General features: G+C 32.6%; 1 protein-coding gene and 1 long non-coding RNA gene across 4 annotated transcripts in view; one reads left to right on the top strand and one right to left on the bottom strand.

Annotated features, from left to right (window-relative positions):
• Positions 1-229: 229 nt before the first annotated feature.
• LOC108724384 (uncharacterized) lies at positions 230-1,735 on the top strand. 2 transcript variants are annotated; one of them, XR_001936702.1, is made up of 3 exons: positions 230-474; positions 910-1,010; positions 1,153-1,735. It is a non-coding gene; the product is annotated as an uncharacterized lncRNA (long non-coding RNA). The 2 variants fall into 2 exon arrangements; XR_001936701.1 differs by lacking the exon at positions 230-474 and having other exon boundaries at positions 819-1,010.
• A 7,346-nt stretch (positions 1,736-9,081) lies between these two features.
• Positions 9,082-23,976, bottom strand: part of LOC108724390 (TOX high mobility group box family member 3) — a 67,503-nt gene continuing 52,608 nt past the window's right edge. For both annotated transcript variants that reach the window (XM_018450744.1, XM_018450745.1), the window contains 6 exons: positions 23,173-23,291; positions 18,424-18,559; positions 17,976-18,275; positions 17,459-17,551; positions 9,621-9,901; positions 9,082-9,379 (listed from right to left, as the gene is read on the bottom strand). In XM_018450744.1, the coding sequence (XP_018306246.1) occupies positions 9,313-9,379; positions 9,621-9,901; positions 17,459-17,551; positions 17,976-18,275; positions 18,424-18,559; positions 23,173-23,291 (996 nt within the window). In that variant the 3' untranslated portion in view covers positions 9,082-9,312. The remainder of the gene's footprint in view (positions 9,380-9,620; positions 9,902-17,458; positions 17,552-17,975; positions 18,276-18,423; positions 18,560-23,172; positions 23,292-23,976) is intronic.

Raw genomic sequence — 23,976 nt, 5'->3', positions numbered from 1 at the left:
TCTGCAAAATACCGATAATTTGGCCACTCCAATATCCCCTTAAGGGGATTCTAAATCAATTACCGAACTTGATCGAGGTCGATAGTATAGACTTTTTTAATTCCAAATTCGATAATAGTGACATCTTTGATTCGCGTTTCTTACATTATATTATATATCGTTCTATCTCACTTAAACGCATACATCTGTCCTTATCTAACATATGCCAGCACTATCTATCGCAAGACCGCGCAATTACTATTACACGGAATTTCGGCTCTGTTGACAGTGCCAGTCTTCACAAAGCATCCGTATACACGTATTTTCCATTCGGTGAAAAGGCTTTTCTTCTAGACTTTCAATCTTAGTTCTACAAACTCGGTATCGTTCGTTCCAGTAATGTGACCTCAGTTGCATGCTTATTTTCAAGATATGGATTATAAAAGCATTTTATATCAAGCAAATATGATATATACCTCAGGTGATGAGCCAAAAGTAAGTGAATTTTTAACGAATTTTAAACTTTTTTTCGATTTTCTCATGAAATCCAATGCAGCTGAGGTCCTGTTTGTGCGTATTTTAATTTTGTATCAATAATTTTGTAATCCGTAAATCCAAAACAGAGATTTTTCACCGAATGAAAATGACGTCAAGTAGGACAACTTTAGCATCTCCCCTTAAGGATCCAATAAACGTTGCTCGTGTATTTTGACTTTTCTATTTACTAATTTTGCTTAGCAAAATCTCACATATTTTAAAATAATTTTTTATTTGTCAATTGAAAAGCGAAATGGGTTTCTTTTCAACAATTGTTGCTTTAAAACTCCTATACATGAATTATTTCCAAAATTATATGAAAATATATATGACCTAATACACGTTTATTACTAATTTGATTATTTATTTCGGAAAAAAAACAACGAAAAAAAGGTAAAAAAAGCAGGATTCGAGGTTGGGATCTCTAGCGTTCCGATCTCATATCTTACGAGCTTAACCACACGAACTTCTTGCTACTCGAGTTTATGAAGGAGGTATGTAACGCGCATGAAAAATCGTAAACAATTAAATATCTCGCGTATTATCTGTTGCGTTTTGACATTATTTATATTATTCTGAATTACCGGGGAGGGGTATGCTATTACTACAATTTATTAAAACTTATATGTTATTTAGAATGCCCCTCGCCCCTTATTGATACACGCCGAGCGGCTGAGATTGCCAAGAAAGTATTTTCGGTCGCTTGAAACAAGCGACTGAAGCAACAAGGACGGCTCGCTGTCTTGTTTGCTCTCGGCGCGCCAAAGGCGAGCACACAGACATGGGCTCGTGCTTGTGTGTGTGGCTACCGATTTCGCCAAATGAATCGATCGCCGTTTGATTCTGTGTCGCCACCGTTAACGCAAAGTTCTTGGCTGTACTCAGGAGCCTTAATAGTGATTTCATAATTCTGGATGTTCCAACTCTTCTCCGATAAGGATGACAGGATGACAAATATTTTTATAACTACAGTTTCAGGATTGAAACCGTTTAATCACATCTTTGTACATAAAATAATAAAAATTTGACATAAATTTATTAGAAATTACCGCAATATATCATTTAATAGTATAGGGGATAGATACAATATAAGCTTGATATTTTCTAAATTCTTTTCTGATACAGATTTATATGATTACAATCGATGTTGCAGAAATTGTGCTTTTGTTTTTTGTTTCAAATATAGTGAGCCCATTGCACAGAAATTTGTATAGAAAAATAAGCATTAATATATCTTGAATAATAGAACAAACATTAAATTCTGTGAAATTATGTCGATGAATTATGTCGAATTTTTATGAGCTGAAGCATTTCATGCTTATTCTTTTATGAAAATTTTTATGCTTTACAGATATTACAGAATAATTGAAGATGTCTTTCTGTATTATTTTTCAACATATTTGCTTTTTATTACTTTATAGACATATGTGTATAGTCCCATATTTAAACGGGCTCTGGATAATTATCCTATTTTATTGAAATGAGTAAGTATAATTATCATTTTATTCATTTGTGTGTGTGTGTGTGTGTGTGTGTGTTTGCGCGCGCGCGCGCGCGCGTGCGTGCGTTTTTATAATATATACCACAATTATATTATTTTGTATAACACAGTACCTATATTGTGTTTACATTATAACTTATAAATCTATAGAATATAGTTATATATTTACAAGGATATTAAAAATTAAGTGAAGATAATTAAAAAAATTTATATAATTAATATTTAAAGAAAAGAACAAAAACAGATGGAATAAGTAACTGTTAAGGAGATACATCACCTAATAGGAAATCTGCATTAAACATTGCAAAATTACTGATAATACGAATGTACTTTTTTGTTTTTATACATAAAAATGCTATATATATATATATATATATATCATATCGATTTATTTCAAGGCCTACGTTACAAGTGCATTTCAATCAGAGGACATAAATATGTAATTATTTGATCTTTGCAATTTAAATATGTATATAGGTATTATATGTATGTATAAATGTATATATTTTTTAATTGCAAAAATCATATTTCGTATAATATTCTGCAACTTGTTTGCGATGGCACATATTTTTCATGTTTATCGAATTCAAGAATTCTGCATAAATACAGCGACATATTCTTTTTTTCATTTGAAAATTTCGCATCTCAAAATTTTGAATTAATTTATCCATGACCTATTAAAGTGAGAGGACTATTTGCATTAGCAGCAGTACCTATATCAGCCATAACCATATAGGCAATACATTCTTGAAAAAAGCAAGAAAACAAAGAAGAGATATAATTAATGAAAAAATAGAAAAAATTTTATATGATGTAGTATTAATATGTTTAAAAAATATTGAATTTGCATATTCATTATCAAAATCATTCTGTCACAATCTTTTGTATGAAATTTTATATATAAACTGTATTGCATTATTCACTGGTTGTTATAATATCAATATAAAAATAAATTGCGTAATTAAATCCTTTATTTGTATGGGCCTAATCTACATGCGTAGATTATTTATTAATATATTTAATTTCTATAACTGTTATGGACTAATAGTTTTATAATATATTTGTTAGTGAAAACAGTATTATTGTTATACGATTATGGATGCTTTGTGTATCTTTATCAGTCAATTGTATTCCATGTTGTATAAACATAGACAAAATAATACTTTTACGGAATAACTTTTTTTGCGAAAGGCAGAATATAAGAGATCAGAATGGACTATATAAAATAAGTAGAATTTCACTTACTCATAGAAAAAAATTATATTTGTGATGCACCATCCAGAGATAAGAATGACTAAAATTATAACTTTTTACTTTGGAAATTTATATATGTAATGTATTATAATCATCATATTGTAAAAATAATTACAAATGTATATATATGTATATATACATGTATATATACATGTTCCATATTGACATTGACACCGAAATATTTAAAAAATTATAAAAGATACAAAAAATGTTTCAGACAAAAGTTGTAAGGTTTAAAAAGGTCTATTTACTGATCATATCCGTTTGACATTGGATGGCGTTGCCAAGGTCAGGACGAGGTCATTTTGAATTTTTTAAATAGAATCCCCTAGATTTTATTATTATAGTATATTATTATAGCCCTTTCTGAGACCGTTCCAAAACACTATAGTTTAATTTACTTTGGGTCAGCTGTTTTGAAATTATCGAGATTTATTATGTCTACTCGGTACAAGCAATCCCGTCGCCTTTAATAATCGCATAAAGTTTCGATTGTCACCATTGCACACGCAGTGTATTTTCAGCGACAAATATCGCGTGTATACGAAACTCCGTCGCTACGGCAAAAGCACTTGTCGAGTTGCTTTAGAGAGTTATGTAAGCAGGCGAGCTCTTTGCACGTCTCTATCACGACTTTTCTTTCGATCTAAATTAGATCATATAATTTTGCCAAGTATATGATCCATCGCCTTTATTATGTGCCGCATGTCTCAGAAATTAGAAAAAAAAATGGTGAACTTTATTTGTGTCACACAAAATAAGAATTCTTATGTACATACATGTATGTATATTTCTACATTCAATAAAATAACAGTCCCTCGAAAACAAGGTTCTTCAACGTCAATTATGTTAGCTACGTCAGGTATGTCAACTATTGCTATTGGGCAACTGCAGTGAGGAAGCTTTTTAGTTTTTTATTAGTTTTGTTTCAACGAACTCAGATTCTGATTTCTTATACTTAAAGAATGGCGAATTATATACCAAATGAAATAGTGGATATCCTGCTGATTCTTGACGAATGCAACAAGAATTACAGACGTGCTTTCTGTCGTTGTGCTGAGCTATATCCTAATCGTCGCCATCCGAGTGCTCAGCAAGTGATAAATATTGAAAGAAGAACTCACAGAAATACATTACTCACCAGAGACAGAGAAACAAGCTTCTAAACAATAATGACCCTAAACTCCTCGCAATTTTGGGCATAATTCATTTCAATCCACACATCATTACTCGACAAATAGGAATTAGGAATCCCTCTATCTACGGCTCATCGAATGTTACAATTCGTACAATACCATCCTTATCACATCAACTTGGTACAGGAATTGAGCAAAAATTATTGCAAACTTCAATTTTGTAGATGGGCACTCGATGCATTGGAGCAGAATCTAAATTTCTTTTGAAATATCTTTCAGTGACGAAGCTACATTCCATAGCAATGATAGTCTATTATAGACAATAATTATTACTGGTCACCAGTAAATCCTCACTGGTATCGACAGAAGTGATCATCAGCATTGTTGGAACCTTTACATTTGGATTGGTATATGTAATAGTTAAATTGTTTTTTAGACCGAATTTTTTTTAAACATACAATTAATGGTCCAATTTTTTTACAAGACTTTCTCCAAAATTATTTATCAGAATATCTTCAGGATATTCCATTAGATGTCCGCCAAAGATTTTGGTTTCAACAGGATGATGCTCCAGCGCATTACTCTCGAGATGTTCAAATTTTCTTACATGAGCAATATCCAAATCATTTGATAGGTCAAGAAGGATCAGTCTTGTAGCATCCAAGATCACCGGATCTAAATCCTCTTGATTACTATTTATGGGGATATATGAAAGATGCTGTGTATCAGAAAGCACCAACCACGAGACTATGACTAACCACTAGATATGATGGAAAGAGTCAGAAGAGCCTGTCAAGCGATAACGCCGTAAATATTCAGAGGGGTTCTACGAAACTTAGACGTAGACTGATTTTATGCTTAGAAAATAACGGTGCACACTTTGAACACTTAATTCCAAGAGTGATGATAATTAGACAAAGTTCCTTAATCCTTCGATCTTGCCTCCATTGACCGGATCATCCCTCGATCTTGCCTTAATTGGTCGGATCATCCCTCGATCTTCACTAGCTGGATCAATCTTTGGTTGGACATCTTACTATATAAATCTCAATAACTTCAAAACGGCTGACCCAAAGTGAATTAAATTAGTGTTTTGGAAAGGAGGGCTAAAATAATATGCAATAAAATCTAGGGGGTTCTATTTAAAAAATTCAAAGTGAACTTGTCTTGACCTTGGCAACGCTACCTAATGTCAAACGGATATGTTCAGTAAATAAACCTTTTTAAATCCTACAACTTTTGTCTGAAACATTTTCCCGTATTTTTTATAATTTTCGAGATATTTCGGTGTCAAAGTTAAATGGGAAATTCTGTATATATGTATACAATGCGTGACGCTCAGAAATCGGCTTGAAATGTGTATAATAATGACGCCTACTGTTCTCCCCACCTCTCGAGTCGCAGTGGTTGAGCCACCGTTTGCGCGCGTGATGCTGAGCATTGCACACTTCAGGCTGGGATCAGAAACTCGACACGTCCATGCCATTGATCTTGGATAATGCTAAGTACGGATAGAGAAGCTTTCCAGATAACACACATGTTGAATAGGTTGGTGGTAAAAATGGGGCGGACTAGTTACAAGATAACAGGCGTCAAATACGTCCGTTTAAGCTAGTTACCTGATTTCGATAATTCCTGCAATAATAAAACGTTACCGATAATTTAAAATAAATAGGGACGAAAATCGGTCTTGAAGAGACTCCTCCCCTTAAAAAAAAAATTTTTTTAATAAAAAATTAACTCTTGAATTTTTAAATAACATCCTATAAATTTTTTCCATGGTATTGTAGAAGTCTTTAAGACGAATTCAACACATAATCGAGAATGTCACTTTCATTGACGTTTTATTAATTTTATTTATTTTATTGACAATATGCAGAATTATTTGTAATAGCAGTACTTATAGTTCTGACTAGAAATGTACGTAGAATGTTTTCTAGCCCATAATGCACGAATAGTTAAAAAAATATTTCAAGATAATTTTGGAAATCGTGTTATGAGTACATATGGATCAGGCCAATGACCATCAAGTTTTCCGGATTTATCTCCGGTGGATTTTTTTTTATTGGGTACTTTTGAAATTTTTTGTATATCAAACACTTTTTTATATCCTTTACATTTTATATTTAAATAATATTTAAGATTTCCGAGAAAGAATAATTACAGATTGTGTAATTTTGGATCAAAATAGTATAATAACTGGTATGCATAGGGTGTTTTCTATTTGGTGACACAAGTTGATGCAAGTGTCTTTTCGTTTCTCTTCGAATATCATGAAAGACAGAATAATGTTTATGTCACTAAATGGAAAACATCCATAGTAATTGTTAAAAAGAGTAAAACTTTGTGTTGCAGAAGGAGGCAAGCAATTTGAACACAGACAAAAATTGATTATCTGATGTTAAAAAATCAATAAAATCTGTTCACCATAAATAACACAGTCTTTCATTATTAATGGATACTTATGATATATATTGTCTTTATAATACTTTATATGTATAAAATTAATAAAACATCAATAAAGATGACATTCTCGATAGTGCGTTGAATTCGTTTTAAAGATCTACAGTATCATGGAAAAATTGCATCATGCTATTTAAAGAATTTGAAATGATCTTAATCTTTTTTAATTAAAAAAATTTTTTCTACCCATTTTAAATGGGTCAAATATCTCGAAAAATATGAAAGATACGAAAAAAAGTTTCACATAAAAGTTATGTATATACGATCTGAAGCAATGCAAAAATTAATTTTCGAAAAAAACTATTTAAGATAATGTGAACGATATCGCCATTTTTTGAAACAGAATTATATGATTTTTTTTATATAATATGATTCTTTTCTGATTATTCCACACATAAATGTATTAAGATAAAACTATCGAAAATTCAATAGTTTACGAGATGTTTTATACCGATATATTTTGACAAAATGTTAAATATCTTGTAAATTATTAATTTTTTTATAATCGTACCTTGATATACTTTTATGAACAGAATAATGAGACAAAACAAAATTCATTGGTGTAAAAAAAAGTAATAAAAATATTTTTAAATAAGTATAGCGGAGTATATATATATATATATACTATCCACGTGGTGCATCCTGGGTAATGCCAAAATAGTCCGAAGTTATTACTATTAAAAAGCTATGCAAAAAATTAATTTATGTTATTATTTATGTTACGATATTTACGTTATGATATTTTAACCCACACTCAAGAGCCATAAAAGAGGCTTTCCTGGCAGTCTTAAAAAAGAAAAAATATATGCCAAGTGCATAAAAAAAGATATCGAATATCACATTCCTTTTAATAAAAAACAGATACGAAATAAATGAAATTAACCAAGTATTTCATAATGTAAGACATAAAGATAGATTGAAAGTGATTAAAATGGTCAACTGGATTATAGTGAAGAAAAAACTTGGCGTGCCCGGGTCGTATTAGAACGCAATGTTCTAGAACCAATATGTTTTCATAGTACGAAAATTATTTGTAATACGAATTAATAAAAAAGTTTATTGTCTATATGTTCTAGGCCTTCCTCACACATGCACATACGCACATATGCATATACGCATACACAGCAGATTAAATCCGACTGAGTAACTTCCACGTGGTACACCTTGGATAACGCTAATGTCAGCAGTAACTGTCGAGTTTTATAACTCGACAAGTGCTTAATGAAAATATTTATTATAGTTTTGAAAACGTTTCAACTTCGGCTACAAAAATATGCAATAAAAATAGCGGTTCCTATTTCAAAAATTCATATTGACCTTGATCTGACCTTGGTAATGCCCCATATTTTCATTAAGCACTTGTCGAGTTATAAAACTCGACAGTTACTGCTGACATTAGCGTTATCCAAGGTGTACCACGTGGAAGTTACTCAGTCGGATTTAATCTGCTGTGTATGCGTATATGCATATGTGCGTATGTGCATGTGTGAGGAAGGCCTAGAACATATATACAAAATCTGTTTTATATTTCCACCTTCTTTGTCCCAAGAAAACCTACAATTTTTATATAAAACTTTTTTCTGTATCTCTCTTAGTTTCTGAGACATCCGTCTGGGGCGATTAAGATGCCCCATCCTATATAGTTTATTGTGTAAGTCATTTTTTTATCTGATCATTGCTCCCATACAGCATGAATGAAACACACATTGAACGTAGTGCACTTATTTATACATTTTACATTGCTTTCATCTGCTTGTACTGTGTTATTTGTTGGAATTTTACACTATGACAAATGTAAAATTCAAAGAAACAGAATTGAGATAATTTAATTTAAAGAACTAGTCCTTATTGCGACAACTTTAAAAAAACTGCAATACTCTCTATGTGACCTTAGTAAAGAAACAAATATGTCTATACAATTGGCACGCTTTGTCTGTCAGTAAGGAGTCCTTGAGAATACAAAAAAGTTGGTTGTTACTTAACTATCTATAAGTGTAATGTAAATAAATGCATTTACTTAACTTACTTAAGTCGTAATATACTCCTTACAAACAAAGACTTTTGGCCAGAGTAATAAGTTTTTGGATAAGGCTTTTCAATATACATTCTAAGACTTTTTTCTAAAAAGAAACAATTTTATCTTTATTTCACCATTATCTTTTTCTCTTCCTTCTCTTGCCTTTTTGTTCTCTCTCTCTCTCTCTCTCTCTCTCTCTCGTCAACATGTATACACATACAGAACACATCTGTATACATATTTCAAACTATCCTCTAATGCTGATCTCTGTATCTCTGTTGCTGCATGAATAGTCTTGACACTTTAAAAAGTTCACCAGTTTATGTGTATATACATTCATTTAAATATCTTACTTTACAGATTAACAACGAGCCATTTAAGGTGTGAGGCCATTGAGTAATTGTAGTTCATCTCTTGTAGAACTTTTATTTAACTGTAGAATAGTTTTGTTGAGAATTTTGATTTGAAGATACCCACGTATTGAATACATCTCTGAAACACAATAAAACAGATATAAATATAGAATAAAGAGAAATTATAGAACAGGTGTACAAGAATAATCTCTGTGAATTAAAAATATATGCCAATATACACTGTGAGTGTACTATGATCAGAAACATGTAATAAAATACAACAAACATCGATTGTTCATTTAATAATATGTATTATAGTATTTATTTACATAAAATGTACAATTAATCTAAGCTAGAGAAATTGAATATAATATTCTTACCTGCAATGGCTGACTACACATTCGTTGCTGCAGTATTCATCTTCCCATTCGTTATTAGATATAGCAGGATTGGGGCATCCCTGATGTATACACGGTGATGGCCTTTGTCCTGTCATAGTCACTTGTGAAGGATTTACTGGCGACGAAGAACTAGATAAAGTTTCAGACTTTATCGGTAAATCCTCAGATTTTATAAATTCTGCTCTAGGTGGACTTGTATGTATTATTTGTTGCTGCTGTTGTTGTTGCACTTGCACTTGCTGTACTTGTTGTTGAGGCACCTATAAATAATGTTATAAAATGTTGTACAGCATAAAAAAACATACTGCATTGTTTGATTAATACATTTTTATTTTAGAACTAATTAACAATTGATACAAAACATTTCAATAACTTAAAGATGTATAATAATTAAAGAAAATATCTCGTTATATTTCTCTTTTTTTTCTTTTTCCTTCTCTTTTTATGCACATGTGCAAAGAGTAACGAATTTAGTCCATTTTGTGCTCCTTGAATTTTGAGTTAAACTGTATGCCAAACGATGGTATATATGATGGAATATTAATCTCAGAAAAAAATTTAAGTTGTATATAGAGGTTTTGGAGATACAAGGAGTCAAAATGATTAAATTTCTAATATTTTCAATATTGCTCAAGCATTACAAGACACAAAAAGAAAGTTAATCCTTCGTGGATACACATATTTTTATTTACTTCATAGACACTCTGGATCTTTTGTCCAGCCCAAATTTTACTGTTATAGGCTTTAAAAAAATCTAAAAGAATTTAGGATTATTTATCAACATCTCTACTACATTGCCAAATAGTTATTTAATTCAAATGTTAAAACCTTTATTTAATAAAAATTGAAATTTGTGCCAAAAATTTGAAAGAATGTCAAGAAATTTTGTCTGAATAAAAAAAGACTCATTGTGCTTACGAAAGATTAGTACTTTTTTTATGATATTGGGACTTTGACTAGAATTAGTCATAATAGTCTTCTGAGCTCCCTTGTTAAATTTTTGTTAAGCTTCCAAAAGAGGTTTTATCAAATTTTTTGAAAACGAATGCAAATAAGAAAAATATTTTTTACATATTATATTTAAGAAACCTTTTTTATGTAGAATTTCGAGACAAACAACTTTTATCATAAATATTTCTTCGTATCTGCATTAATTTTCAAGAAATTTAACAAAAACTTGAGGATTGCTTAGGGATAGTTTTATCCTTTAAAAAAATTAAGCAACAGGGGGGAACAGAGATTAGAAAACCATTCTGATCAATTCTAGTCAAAATTCTATTATTATCAGGTAGTATTAATTTGATTTCTGTGGCTACAGTACTTGAACAATATTGAAAATATTATAAAGGAGGATGCCCACGATATAGGGAGGTTTCTGCCCTAGAGATGGAACCTCTGAAACCGATAAATTCATTTAGAGTACGATGAAATCTATCGCCCAATATCAAATTCCATTTTCTTATCGGCAAGGAAAGTTGAAAAAATCATGTTTGAAGTTTTACGTAGTGACGACGCGATGGCGAGAGAGGTAAAAAGCGAGCGAGGCAGTGAGAGTGGAGGGGGAAACCCGCTGGCGTGCCCGGGGCCCGGACTCCGGCAAGGTAATCAAGTAAAACTTCTTTTTACTCTTTTAATCTATAAATCCAAAATACACCATAACATAGAACGTTTCGACTCTCTTTGGAGTCTTCCTCAACTAATACATAAATTAATAATACTACCCTGATCGTTGGATGTGAGTTACCATCAAATTTGCAGATTTGATGTTGTCAAAATCTGTTAAAAGTTAAATACCTAATCAATGATTAACTACTTAAAAAGTAAAAGAAAGGGCGACTCATCTCAACAATTAAAGGATACGTCGTAAGCTCTGGATCAAACAATTAAAAATTTTTGTTAATGATTAGGTGATATTAAATGTTCCTGACCATTCTCATATGTAGCATGCTGATAACAGCGCGTCCAAAACATAACTGATAATTTTTAATTATTCGGAACATACCGGTCAAACCAAGAAAATATTACAAATGTAGAGGGATAACAACAAATACTTGTGTGAAACATTTAAATCAACTTATACATATCTACATGAGACGTCTATTTTATGTCATTTAAAATTTGTACGTATGCGTGGCGAAAATCCTCGGTATCTGATCGTACATTAAGGCATTTTCTTGCATATGGATGTGAAGGCATTTAGATATCAACCTCTTATTTAAAAAACGCTTTGTATCAAGTATTTCGACATTTTCCCAATCGAAGTCATGTTCGAAATTGATTCTATGTTCCGTAATTACAGATTGAGAGTTGGTATTACGATTTATGTGACTACGATGTTCTGACACTCTGGTTTTTAATCTCCTACCTGTTTGTTCTATATATAAGTATATATATAAGTATATATAAGTATATATAGAACAAACTGCGTTGCAATCATTGCATTTTGTCATCATTGCATTGAAATTTTGTATACACATTTTTCTTAACTTCACGTCGGAGAAAATCTTTCTGTAGGTACCTTAATAAAGTTGTCCATTTTATTCATACTAATAAATGCTAATTTTGTTAAAATTTGTTCTGATTCTATTGAATTCGTCAGAAATGTTAGTGATGTAAGGTAGCATAAATCATGAATCATATTCTTTGTTTATCTCATTACTATCTTACTATCTTTTGAATTTTTCTGTTTTAGCGTCCATTTGTGAAATAGAAACTTTAGGCGTGAATTAATAATATTAAAGATAAACCTATTAAAGATAAACTCTATCGAATAATCATTTTTTTGTAAGGTACCAATGATATACTTGATATTCCTTAGATGGTATTTAGGATACGGTAACTAAAATTCTCCGTCAGTCATCCCTATTATTATTAAAATTAAATTAAAATAAAAATTACCTATTATTACTCCTGTTTTTTTTAGATAGGTGATAAAAATGGACCCCACTTTAATCTTATGGAAATTGGGTTTCGACAAAGTTGTCTGAAATTTTGATATGTTGTAGCTTTCGGCATCCTGAACAAATGTCTCCATAGACACAATCCCCAGGAGCAGGGAAGTCAATCCTTCGCCTGCTATGAGTCAGCAAAGTAAAGGTTAATAGGCCTAATTGCAATATCGAGCTATATATCACTCTCATACACCAAACCCATCCTCATCCTTACCTTCCTCCACCTCTACTCTCACCCCTACTCCCTAGGCGTGCGCGTTGTGTGTGTGTGTGTGTGTGTGTGTGTGTGTGTGTGTGTGTGCGTGCGCGCGCGCGTATACGTGTATGCGTGCGTGTTTACAAGCGTATATTCCAGTAGAAATCAGGACCCACAATGTCATCATCAGCCTGATTTCATCCACTCCTGGATATCAGCCTCTTCCATTATACATGGTCTTTGCAGAAGGAAGGATGGTATTTAAATGCCACGCTTGTCATACGTGTTGGTGAGTGTACATATATCCACTGATATATGGGATAACTTACAGTTTAACGCCGGATCCGAACGTCGGCGCTGATGGTGATCGAAGATCTCTTAATCACCAAATGGAGTCATTTTTGGCTCCTTAAACTCGAAAAATCGCGTATATGGGCGCAGGTGGGATTGAACCTGGATCTACAGATCGCGAGTCAATCGTACCGAGTGGTAAGTCACTCGATCCACAACGTCACTTAATGGGATTTATGGCCAAAACCATTTCTACTGGAATGTGAGCTTTCTCATTCACACTCTATTCGCAGCATCTTCAACACTTCTCACAATCAGTAAAGCAGTGGATGGATATTTTATGTTATCCTCATAACGAGTGTATCCTAAAAACCATAACGCTGGATGATATAGATCCAACTCTCAGTTATTATTGCACATGTAAAGTTGGTGCAAGAACATTATGAGCATGTTACTAGCGTTTTATGGTTTCTAGGATATGCTCGTTATGAGGATATAACATATAACACATAAAATATCCATCCACTGCTTTACTGAGAAGTGTTGAAGATGCTGCGAATAGAGTGTGAATGAGAAAGCTCACATTCCAGTAGAGGGTTTTGAGTCAATAAATCATTAAGTGACGTTGTAGACCCTGAACTCTACTGGAACATAAGTTTGTAAACACGCACGCATGCACGCATACACAACGCGCAAGTGAGATGGAGGAAGATAGGGGTGAGGATGGGGGTTGGGTATGAGAGTGATATATAGCCCGATATTGCAGTTAGGCCTACCTATTAATCTTTACTTTGCTGACTCATAGCGAAGGATTGATTTCCTTCGGGAGAGTCCCCCCAAGGGGGGTTGTGTCTATGGAGACATTTGTTCAGGATGTCGAAAGCTGCAACATATCAAAATTTCAGACAATTCCGCCGAAACTCAAGTTCCATAAGATTATGGCGGGGTCCTTTAAATACTGAAGAGGTAGGTTTGTGGTACCAATCAAATTCGATCATATTATTATTGTTAACGATTGTGAGATCTAAGAAATTTATTCTGTCACCCTCTATTTCCAAAGTGAATTGCAATCTCTCATGAAAAGACTTAAATGTTTTAAGTGTAAAATCAATTAGGTTATTGGAAACTGCCATAATATTATCAACATATCGAAAATAGAAGGGAAGTTGGATACCAATAGTTTCCAGTGCCTTCAATTCTAAATCTTGCATGATTAGATCTGCTACAATCGGGGGAGAGTAGAGACTCCATAGGCGTGTCAAATTTCTGTTTATAAAACCCATCATCGAAACCAAAATAAGTAGAGTTTAATACTAAACGAACTGCAGATAAAAATTTGTCTTTAAGGATGTTGACAGATATGATTAAAAAACTCCACCTCCTTGCAATACTCTCAACGGCTACGTCAATTGGAATATTCGTAAATACACGCTGTACTCTCTTTCGCTCTGACAAACATCATTCGTTTTAAGTACTGAGAATCCATAACAAGATTACATTTTGGAATTAGTTTGAAGACACGCTAGCTGCAAGAGTGCGTCAAGATCCTTATATAATTTCTTTCTTTAATTTTATTATGTTTACGTTTGGTATTGTTTCAGTCAACCTTATGAAGCTTTGGATCAAACATTACAAAAACGTTATAAACAACAAAACAAGGATTCAACAAATTCACTAAACATTGTATTAAGAACAATTTATTACCGCAACATTTACAGTATATAGCTAACCGTAAGATTAATCTATTTCATTTCCGATCTGTACATAAATTTAATTATTTTGTAACAATGCACCGTCACGAACCCGCTATCGCCGCCATTGGCCCGCGACGCGCGAAATACATCGCGATAACTCACGAATGACAGCCGGTCCGCCGAAGAGATCCAAAACCGCTCGAATACCATCGAACCGCGCGTCTCCCGCTCGTATTGTTAACCGGCGGGAACCGATGAACGACTACGGGACAATACGAGCGGGAGCAACAATCCGGGTATAAAAGCGCGATATTTTATCGTGCAGCTCTCTTTTCTTTTCTTGCTTTTTCCGACTCCGACTCCGATCACGATCCAGCTCCGCATCCTAGCCGTTCCGCAGCGCGAAACAGCGGTAGAGAGTGCTCTGCCATTATCGAGTGTTCTCGATAGCTGCCGACCGGTTTTCCTTGCAGCTCCTGTTCGACGGGAATCTCCGGGGCAGAGCGTACTCTGCCCCGCCGAGCGTTCTCGGCTGCTAATCAGGGCCGCCTACTGCACCGCCACCTCGACGAGGAGAAATCCTGGGGTGGAGTCTACTCCGCCTAGCGTTCTCGGCCGCCGACCAGCGCCTGCATCCTGTGCCGCCCGCACCGATTAAAACCAGGGGGTAGAGCGTATTTTGCCTCTGTCGAGTTTTCTCGGCAGTCAGTTGCATCCTCAATTGCAACCTGCACCGGCCTAGGCATTAAACCAGGGATTGAGTGTTCTCAGCCTTCGCCGAGTTCTCGGTCGCCGAATGCCACCGCACAATATCTCACGTCATTCTCGATGCATCGAGAATCGATGCACCTCACGCCGCAAATCGCGTTCGCGTCACGCGACTCTGGTGTATACCCGCGCCCCTGTGACGAAGTCAGCCGAGCACGCGATACGCACAGTTGAGACGCGTCCCGCGCTCCGTGCCAAGACCGCACCGGCCTAATATCACGTGCCAGTTGCGTGCCGCGATATATTGTCACGATATACGAGCGAGCAAGATCTTGCGCGCGCGCACAATGTCTGGTAAAACCGTAACAACGTGTTTAAGGATTCTTGAAATCATTTTGAGACAAAAATCCTAATACTAAAATATCGAGGTTATAATAATTTTTGAATTGTATTTAAAGTTAGTGAATTATATTGTTTAAAAATTCATGCGTTCAGATATGATACAATGCAAAATGCCAATCACACCTGAACTTTAGGCGATGTGATTCGCTAAATGCTTATAGTTTAAAAACTATTATAGCTTCGACATTTTGATATGAAGGTTTTCATCTCAAGATGATCTCAGGAATCTAACGCAAGTAACACGGTCTATAATATATTCGCTGGAACAGCAAAAATGTGACTATAACGTGATAGTATAACGTGCTGCCAGCCTTAATTAGAACTATTTGACAGCCACAGCTATTTTAGCTGCATTAATAGCTATGTAATCAGTATGATAGCTAAAAATGCAGCTATAGCTATTTTTACTATATTGATAGCTATACAGTTGCTGTGACAGCTAATAAAAAAGTCAAAATATAACCATAGCAATTTTAACTGTATTAGTAGCTGTACAGTCGCTGTGGCAGCTAATAAAAAAGTTCAAATGAAGCCACTGCTATTTTAGTTATATTGGTAGCTGTACAGTCGCTGTAATAGCTAATAAAAAAGTCAAAATGCAGTCATAGTTATTTTGGCTGTAAAAGCACACATATGATAACTTTACAATCAAAATAACTGTAATTTAGCTGTAACTTGTGTCATAGCAAAAGCAAAGAGAGTAACATAAACTATCAGTTTTAAACTTAGCATGTATTAGCGATGATCAAGCGAACCTATGAGTTCATTTAAGTGGCTCTAAAATTATTACTTAGGAATTTGCGTACGCGTTAGTATAATTATGTGTACGTTATAAATTGCAATAAGTTATAATGATTAATTAATCTTTAAATTTGATCTAATTTAGTAAGACAAAGATACCGGGTTGTTATAAGTTCAATTCCATTTAAAAAAGAAATACATTTTTATTGTATTTTAAATATTTTTACGTAATTTTAAATTAAAAATTAAACTTTCATTAAATATATTAATTTACATATGAAGAACATTCTGTTTATTAGCTTGTTTATTTTATTCAGATTATCATTGCTATAACATATTGGCTATGACAACTTTTTTACAGCAAAATAGTTGTGCAATTGAGTGACTGCGATATCATTTTAGCTTAAAAATGTCCCATTTTTGTTACTACAATTTTATTAAAACGTTATAATAACTTTGTGGCGGTAGTTTTGCTAGACAAAAATGCTGCAGTGTAAGCTGCGACAACGTTACCGCAAACATTTTCAAGTTTTATGATGGCTATGATAACTTTTCCGCAGCAAAATAATTGCGTAGCCAAACGGCTGCGACATCAAAGCCCAAAATTGTTGTCTTATTCTGGCTGCTACAATTTTGTCACAATGTCATAATGACGTTGTGGCAGTAATTGTCATAAACAAAAATGCGGTTTAAGCTGGGACAATGTCATCACAGACGTTTTAAAGTTTCATGTATTACTTGGGAACCTTAAACGTTACGGTTTTTACCGGATATCCTATATATGTGTTTGTATATGTGTGTGTATATATATATATATATGTATAGTATATTAACCTGCATGTATTGCTGTTGAGAAATCTGCTGCTGCATGTGCTGCTGTTGCTGTTGTGTCATATGCGGTGGTGCCATTACAGTGCCCATTAAGCTCTATAAAAATGAGAATACATGTATTCTTCGTTTAGATTATTCATATTTTTTTCCTACATGATTCGAATTATCCAAACATGAATTATTAATCTCATAAAAATAAAATGTTTTCATACATTAATCCTCACATAGAGAAATAAAGAAAAAAATAAACAAAAATTTAGAGAACTTTTTGCAAAAAATATTCTACTTATTATATAGTATTGTATGATAAGCCGAACGATAGTCCTATTTCAATTATAGAATAATGAATAATACACTAATCATTAAATTTATATATTAATTTTTGTCTATTTGCCAATACTTATGTCATGAGAACAAGTATACAGTTATATCATAATAAAAAAAAAATTATATTTGTCTTTTATAACATGTACTTGACTCTTTTTTTAAATTCTACCATATATTCGCAATAAGATCATACTTGTTGAGGATTTCCTTGCATTGCTAAATGATGGGATGACTTTTTATTAACAGCCAGCTGTTGCTGATGTTGAGGCGACGAAGGTTGATGTTGAGGGCTATAGACTTGATATGTAACATTTCCTGACGCAGTATTGTTGGAATAGCCTGTGTATCCACTGTATTGCATTTGTTGTTGCGGCTGTTGTGTTTGCTGTTTTTGTTCATTTTCACCCGCACCTTTGCTTACCAGAGATGCTCTGTACGCCGCGAGAGCTTTCAAATATTCCTTCTTAGCTGCTTCGGTTTTCTTTTTGTAATACTACATAAAAGTTTATACTTTAACTCAGCAACAATAGGGTATTAATATTATAATTATACCAATATGTTGCAATTAAAAAACAGCACTCGATATAATCATCAAGTAGGTAAAAGAAATACATAAGGTAATTAAGATTTTAAATACTTACATTTTTATGTTCAATGTCTAATGCATCCCACATTGACGCGACAATTTTAGATACTTCACCGAAGCTGGCGTTTGGATGTTTTCCCTTAATTACTGCCTGAGTATCTCTAAAGAAAAGGGCATACGCTGACACTGGTCTGAAAATCAATCATCTCAGCGTTAGATTACAATTTTATATAAATAATAATGTTCACAGACATTAAATTATATTTAAAGAATTATGTTCAAAGTTTTCCGTAATCTATTATTAGTATTTCTATTAGTATCAATTATAATTCAAGAAAATATCTCAAATATTAAAAAAAAGATGACAAACAGCTTTGTATCGTAATAATCACCGAAATTCAACAGTGTCCTGACGGATTTTAATCTCTGTAACGCACTCCGCCATTACTTATTCTTCTTTTAATGGATTTTTGTAATTTCACAATTTACTAGGATCCTAAAGCCGTCTGTATTATCAACTAATCATAATTTTTATATAACAATTACTTTTTTCCTCTTTTACAGGTTCGAAAATTCTTTTCCAGGATTAAAGTATAAGCATTAACACGCGTCTGTGAGGTGAAGGTTATGTCGAGAACGACAAAAAATTTGTCTTAAAAGATTTCAATTTTGAAATTTTTTGTCGTTCTCGGCATAAATTCCACCTCACAGACACGTATTAATGGATCTTTATACTTTAATCCTGGCAAAGGATTTTCGAATCTGTAAAAGAGGAAAAAAGTAAGTCCTTGCAAAACATGTAATTTCATTTTAGGAGAAATATTTTTTTCTACGCTTTGAATCTTAATTCCACAAACTCAGTATTGTTCGTTCAAATAATCTGAATCCCGTTTCACGCTTATTTTCAATCCACAAGCTGTAAAACTTTTATATCAAGCAAATGGCAGTTGTACATGTTGTATATGTTGTGCCAGAAAAAATGAATTTTTTAATTTTTTTCCGATTTTTTCGTGAAATCGTGTTTTCCGGGATTTCTTTTTGTGCGTTCTTTAATTATGTAAAAAAATGTTGCAATCCATGAATTCAATTCAGAGATTTCTCCTAAAACATAATTATAGTAAAACAGGACGATTTTAGGATCCCCTTAAGGATATTTATAGTATATTTTAAATATAATTTAAAAAAAGCCGCTTTTTTCAAATTGCTGGAAAAAACCCGGAAAAATTTCGGAAAAAATCGGTTTTTTGGAAAAATTGCTATTTTTGCTGTATAAAAGACATAATAAATAACTTCCAAATTCCTTTATAAAATTAATGCGATCTATGAAATTATGTAGCATTATTTTTAATAAAATTTTTTAGTTATCCTTCTATTTTTATAGTCCTAACCTAGCTTAAGTAGACAGATTTTTAACTCTAGTTTGTCACACTCCGGTCTAATGAACTCTGAAAGAGGCTGAAGTGTCTCTTTGTAGTTTAGTTTTTTTCAAATATTTTGTTACGAATTCAGTTTAAATTCAAATTATTTTCTAAACCTACTATTATCATATAAACATGATGTTTCGACTCTATATTTTTAATTCTTACATTAATGATGCAATAGAGAATGTACTTTCGTATAAATATTTATACGAAAGTTAATGACGTATTAATAATTCTTCATACTTAATATTTGTTAAAATCTACTCATATTTGCCCTGTTCTATCGTTTTAATGTTTTTGACAAGAAATTTGTTCATCTAGTGATTCCAAATACAGCCATTGGACGTATATGGCTTTTGATGTTGGAAGAACTTCATGAAACGATTTTCAGATCTAGTGCTGCTGAATGGTATGATGTTAATCTTCATTTGAAAAACAATATAATTAAGCTACAATCATTAATACATAATCAATTCTCTTCGCTGAGGTTCTCTAATTTAATTTATTGAAATATGCTCGGTACAAATTTAGATATTTAGAGGATATCGATCTCCAGATTTTTAGAATCTCCTGCTGAATTTTTTTCACATTACATTGTCCGTTGTGTGTATTGTGTGAAGAGATTTCATTTATATTATGTGCGTGGTGTACAAAAACTGTGTTTTAAACATTTCTTCACAGAATTCCATTATTGTAATGATATTGTGTCATAAAAATAAATGAATTGCTCCTTATATTCAATTCGTTTGTTTTGGAGACCACTCAAGAATTTGATGAAACTTTGATGATTTTATTTTTTTCATATAACCAATTTGGAGAAGGTTTTTAATTTTTCTTAAAAAGCATTTCATGCGCGATACTTGTTAATACCTATTAAAAGTTCAGCGCCTCCTAGCTGCCAAAAAGGTAGTTCGGGCAAAAGGCAAATGTACGTTATACTACAGTTTTGACCCCTCTACACACCCACCAAGTTTCATCGAAATCAATTATTTACACCTAAAAACGTACCCTTGTTAATTTTTAATTTCATACATTAGTTTCTTTTCGAGGAGTAATAATTTTTAACAGAGAATTAAAACTGCCATTACTTGGATTGAAATAAGAATAGAGAATCTTCAATAAGAATATTTTTAAAAAAGAATAAAAACTGTTACTACTTGAATTAGAATAATAAAAAGATACGTATCACTTAGATTCTATTCGAGAAACACGTATATTCTTAGCGCCTTTCTTACCTTTTTTTAAAAAGATAATCTTTTATACGAATTTTTTGACAGAGCATTAAAGCTGTCATTACTTGCGTTGGGATAAGAGAATCTTCAATAAGAATATCTTTGAAGAAGAATTAAAATTACTGTTACTTGGAATAATAAAAAGATACATAACGCATCACTTAAGTTCTGTTTGAAAAGCATATCCTTAGCGCCTTTTTTTACGTTTTTTTAAAAAGGTAAGTTTGTACTAATATCACGCATTTTATATTAACAAATACCAGAATGCAATTTCGTTTCCGATCTCCCTTATTAAATATTACAGAGGCATCGTCTAAACTAAAAATGTAAAAATAGCATCTAAAATTTTAGTTAAATTTAACATAAATTTGTTTTTAAATTGTGTCAAAGCACTACGCTTCTTGTGTTAATTTTTTACATGTAATATTTGTGTTATCTACTTTTTAACATATTCATCTTATGTTAAATTAACACAAAAATTTGGGTGGACCATTTGGGACATGTGAAATGTGTTAAATGTAACACAAAATTTTTTATTGTGTAGTTTAGTTAACAAATACCAGCATATAATTTCGTTTCCATCCGATCTTTTTTTGTTAAATATTAAGTTATAAACAAATGGAGATGAAGGTCAAATAAATCGCTTTGGTTTACCATTTTCTAGCTTAGTTAAATATAATTTCATTTTCGTTCGATCTCTTTTTGTTAAATATTATAACGAATAAATCGCTTGTCATTTCCTAGCTTTGTTCTCGAAAAGTTCTCGACCCTTTCCCAATTTTTGCAATCGAGATATTAAATTCTAAAGCGCCGAATATCCGTCATGGATATTCGGCGCGCGGGGAGTGGTGACTGCCTGGCAAGCGCCCCGCGCCAAGCGTACACCGCCGCGAGCCTCTAAACGTCATAACTCGAACGTGCAGGCATCCGATCAGCGCCTCTAGCGCCATCTAGCACCAGATACTGCAGCCGTACATTCTGCTGGTCGACGTTAATAATGACGACGTTTCTTAAAATGATAAAATTCAGAGATTCAGAGGTTTGTGTCGCGATATTTCCGCTCGTAGGAAACGCAAATTCGCAGAAAAAAAATAAAAGCACTTTCATTGTACAACCCCAGCGGTAATTATCGATTGAGCGTATATAGAACTTCATCAGTTCAGTCGTTACTGAGAACCATGTCTCCAAATCTGCCGCAACTCACCGGCCGTAAAGGAGCACGCCAGTGCCTCGCGCTATGACGCTTTCCTTGTCTTAGCGCCGAGACATTACCGTGTCTCCAAATTTAGATAAATGAAAAAAATGATAGTTAAATCAAACTAATGGTTCTTGTATTTAATGAATATGTGTTTACATTCAGTAAATATTCCGCTAAGACTATTAAAAAAATATTTATAAAAATTTAGTAATTTTTTTCTCAGTATATAGACCTTATAATACGTACGTTATCTGCCTTATCAATTTTTGGGATTCCATATAACCTTGGTAATGTTGCATTCGTTGAATTAATAAAATTGTAAGTATAATCACTCACAAGTTCACGCTGTTTCCATGTTTCAACAATAACTTTAGTTCCCCCAAAATTTTGTTAATCGGATTATTTTTTAAAATTGAGTAAGTATTAGTATCAGATAAAGTTTCCATCTTATTGATACAGTCTGATTTATCAAGTGCTACTACAACGTTTCTCTTATCTGCATCAATAATATTTGTGGATCTTTAATAAACTGTTTGGTAACACTTCAAGAATATAAAATAATCATCGTTTACATTAGATATGTCTCTTTGTTACATTTTTAATGTTTAGTAAACATGGTAAAAATCTATTTCTATATATATAAACGTTTATTGATTGGTTTATTATTGATTTTCAATTTTGCTAAGTTATTTTCTATATTTTTTATAAATTCTATAGTAATAAATTCCTCGTTGCGGGGAGGGAGACAGAAATTTTCTCCTAGTTGCAGTAAACTTTGGACTTCCATGGGAAAATTGACACTCGTAAGATTAATAAATCAATTATTATTAAGATTTTTAATATCAAATGTTATTTATGATGTTTAATAGAGATAACAAAATGATGTTTAATAGAGATTATATTTAAAGAAATTATATTTTTTACTATTTTATAAAGATAAAAATATTACTTACTTCTGTGGCTCGTTAGGATCTCTCTTTTTCTTCTTTTTTTGGGGCTTCGTTTTTCTTTGATTCTTTGCTCCAACATCAGCTGCTTCGGGCGATGGTGGCTCACGCTTTACCATAGCAATCTGGAATAAGAATGAATATTTAAGAAATACCCAAAATCTCTTTTAATAAACTATCAAATGTTTTGGAAAAATTATTAATTACAAATTTATTTGTACAATCTTTCTTAGGATGGTGATATTAATGCAGCAGATACTAATTATACAAAAATGTTTTGAACTAAATTGCTACAGAAAGTATTGTATGTATAAAATATTTTTACATGTATTATGTAACATATTATCCTTTAATAAATATGTAAATAATAACTGATATCAATATGTATAATTATATAAAATATATATATGTATGTACATATGACACTTAAAAAATTAATTTAATATTCTCAGAAAAAAATTTCAACCGGATTTAATATTGGATATTAATGATATTCTCTATCTGGCCGGATAGTAAAAAAGGGCCACATAAAACCGAATATCGGATATTTCCCAGATATCCATAATATCCCTACTCCGAACGTCTAGCCTACATATATCTAACTAATCTACTTGATCTTACGGCTCTATGTGTTGAATCAACAACATCAGTCTGGAAATAATTCAATAACAGTATTAATGAAACAAATATGTCATACTCTTGTTTCAATAAGCAAGTATTTGCCTCGATTATACAGGGCGTTCAGCGTAACGGTCCGCACGATTTTTAGACACTTTCGACAGTTAAAAAAAAAGATTGAAGAGTGAGTGT

Source organism: Mycetomoellerius zeteki, unplaced genomic scaffold, assembly GCF_001594055.1.
Source record: "Mycetomoellerius zeteki isolate Tzet28-1 unplaced genomic scaffold, Tzet1.0 scaffold294, whole genome shotgun sequence".
NCBI classification, from domain to species: domain Eukaryota; kingdom Metazoa; phylum Arthropoda; class Insecta; order Hymenoptera; family Formicidae; genus Mycetomoellerius; species Mycetomoellerius zeteki.
This window is presented reverse-complemented; position numbering and strand designations above follow the sequence as displayed.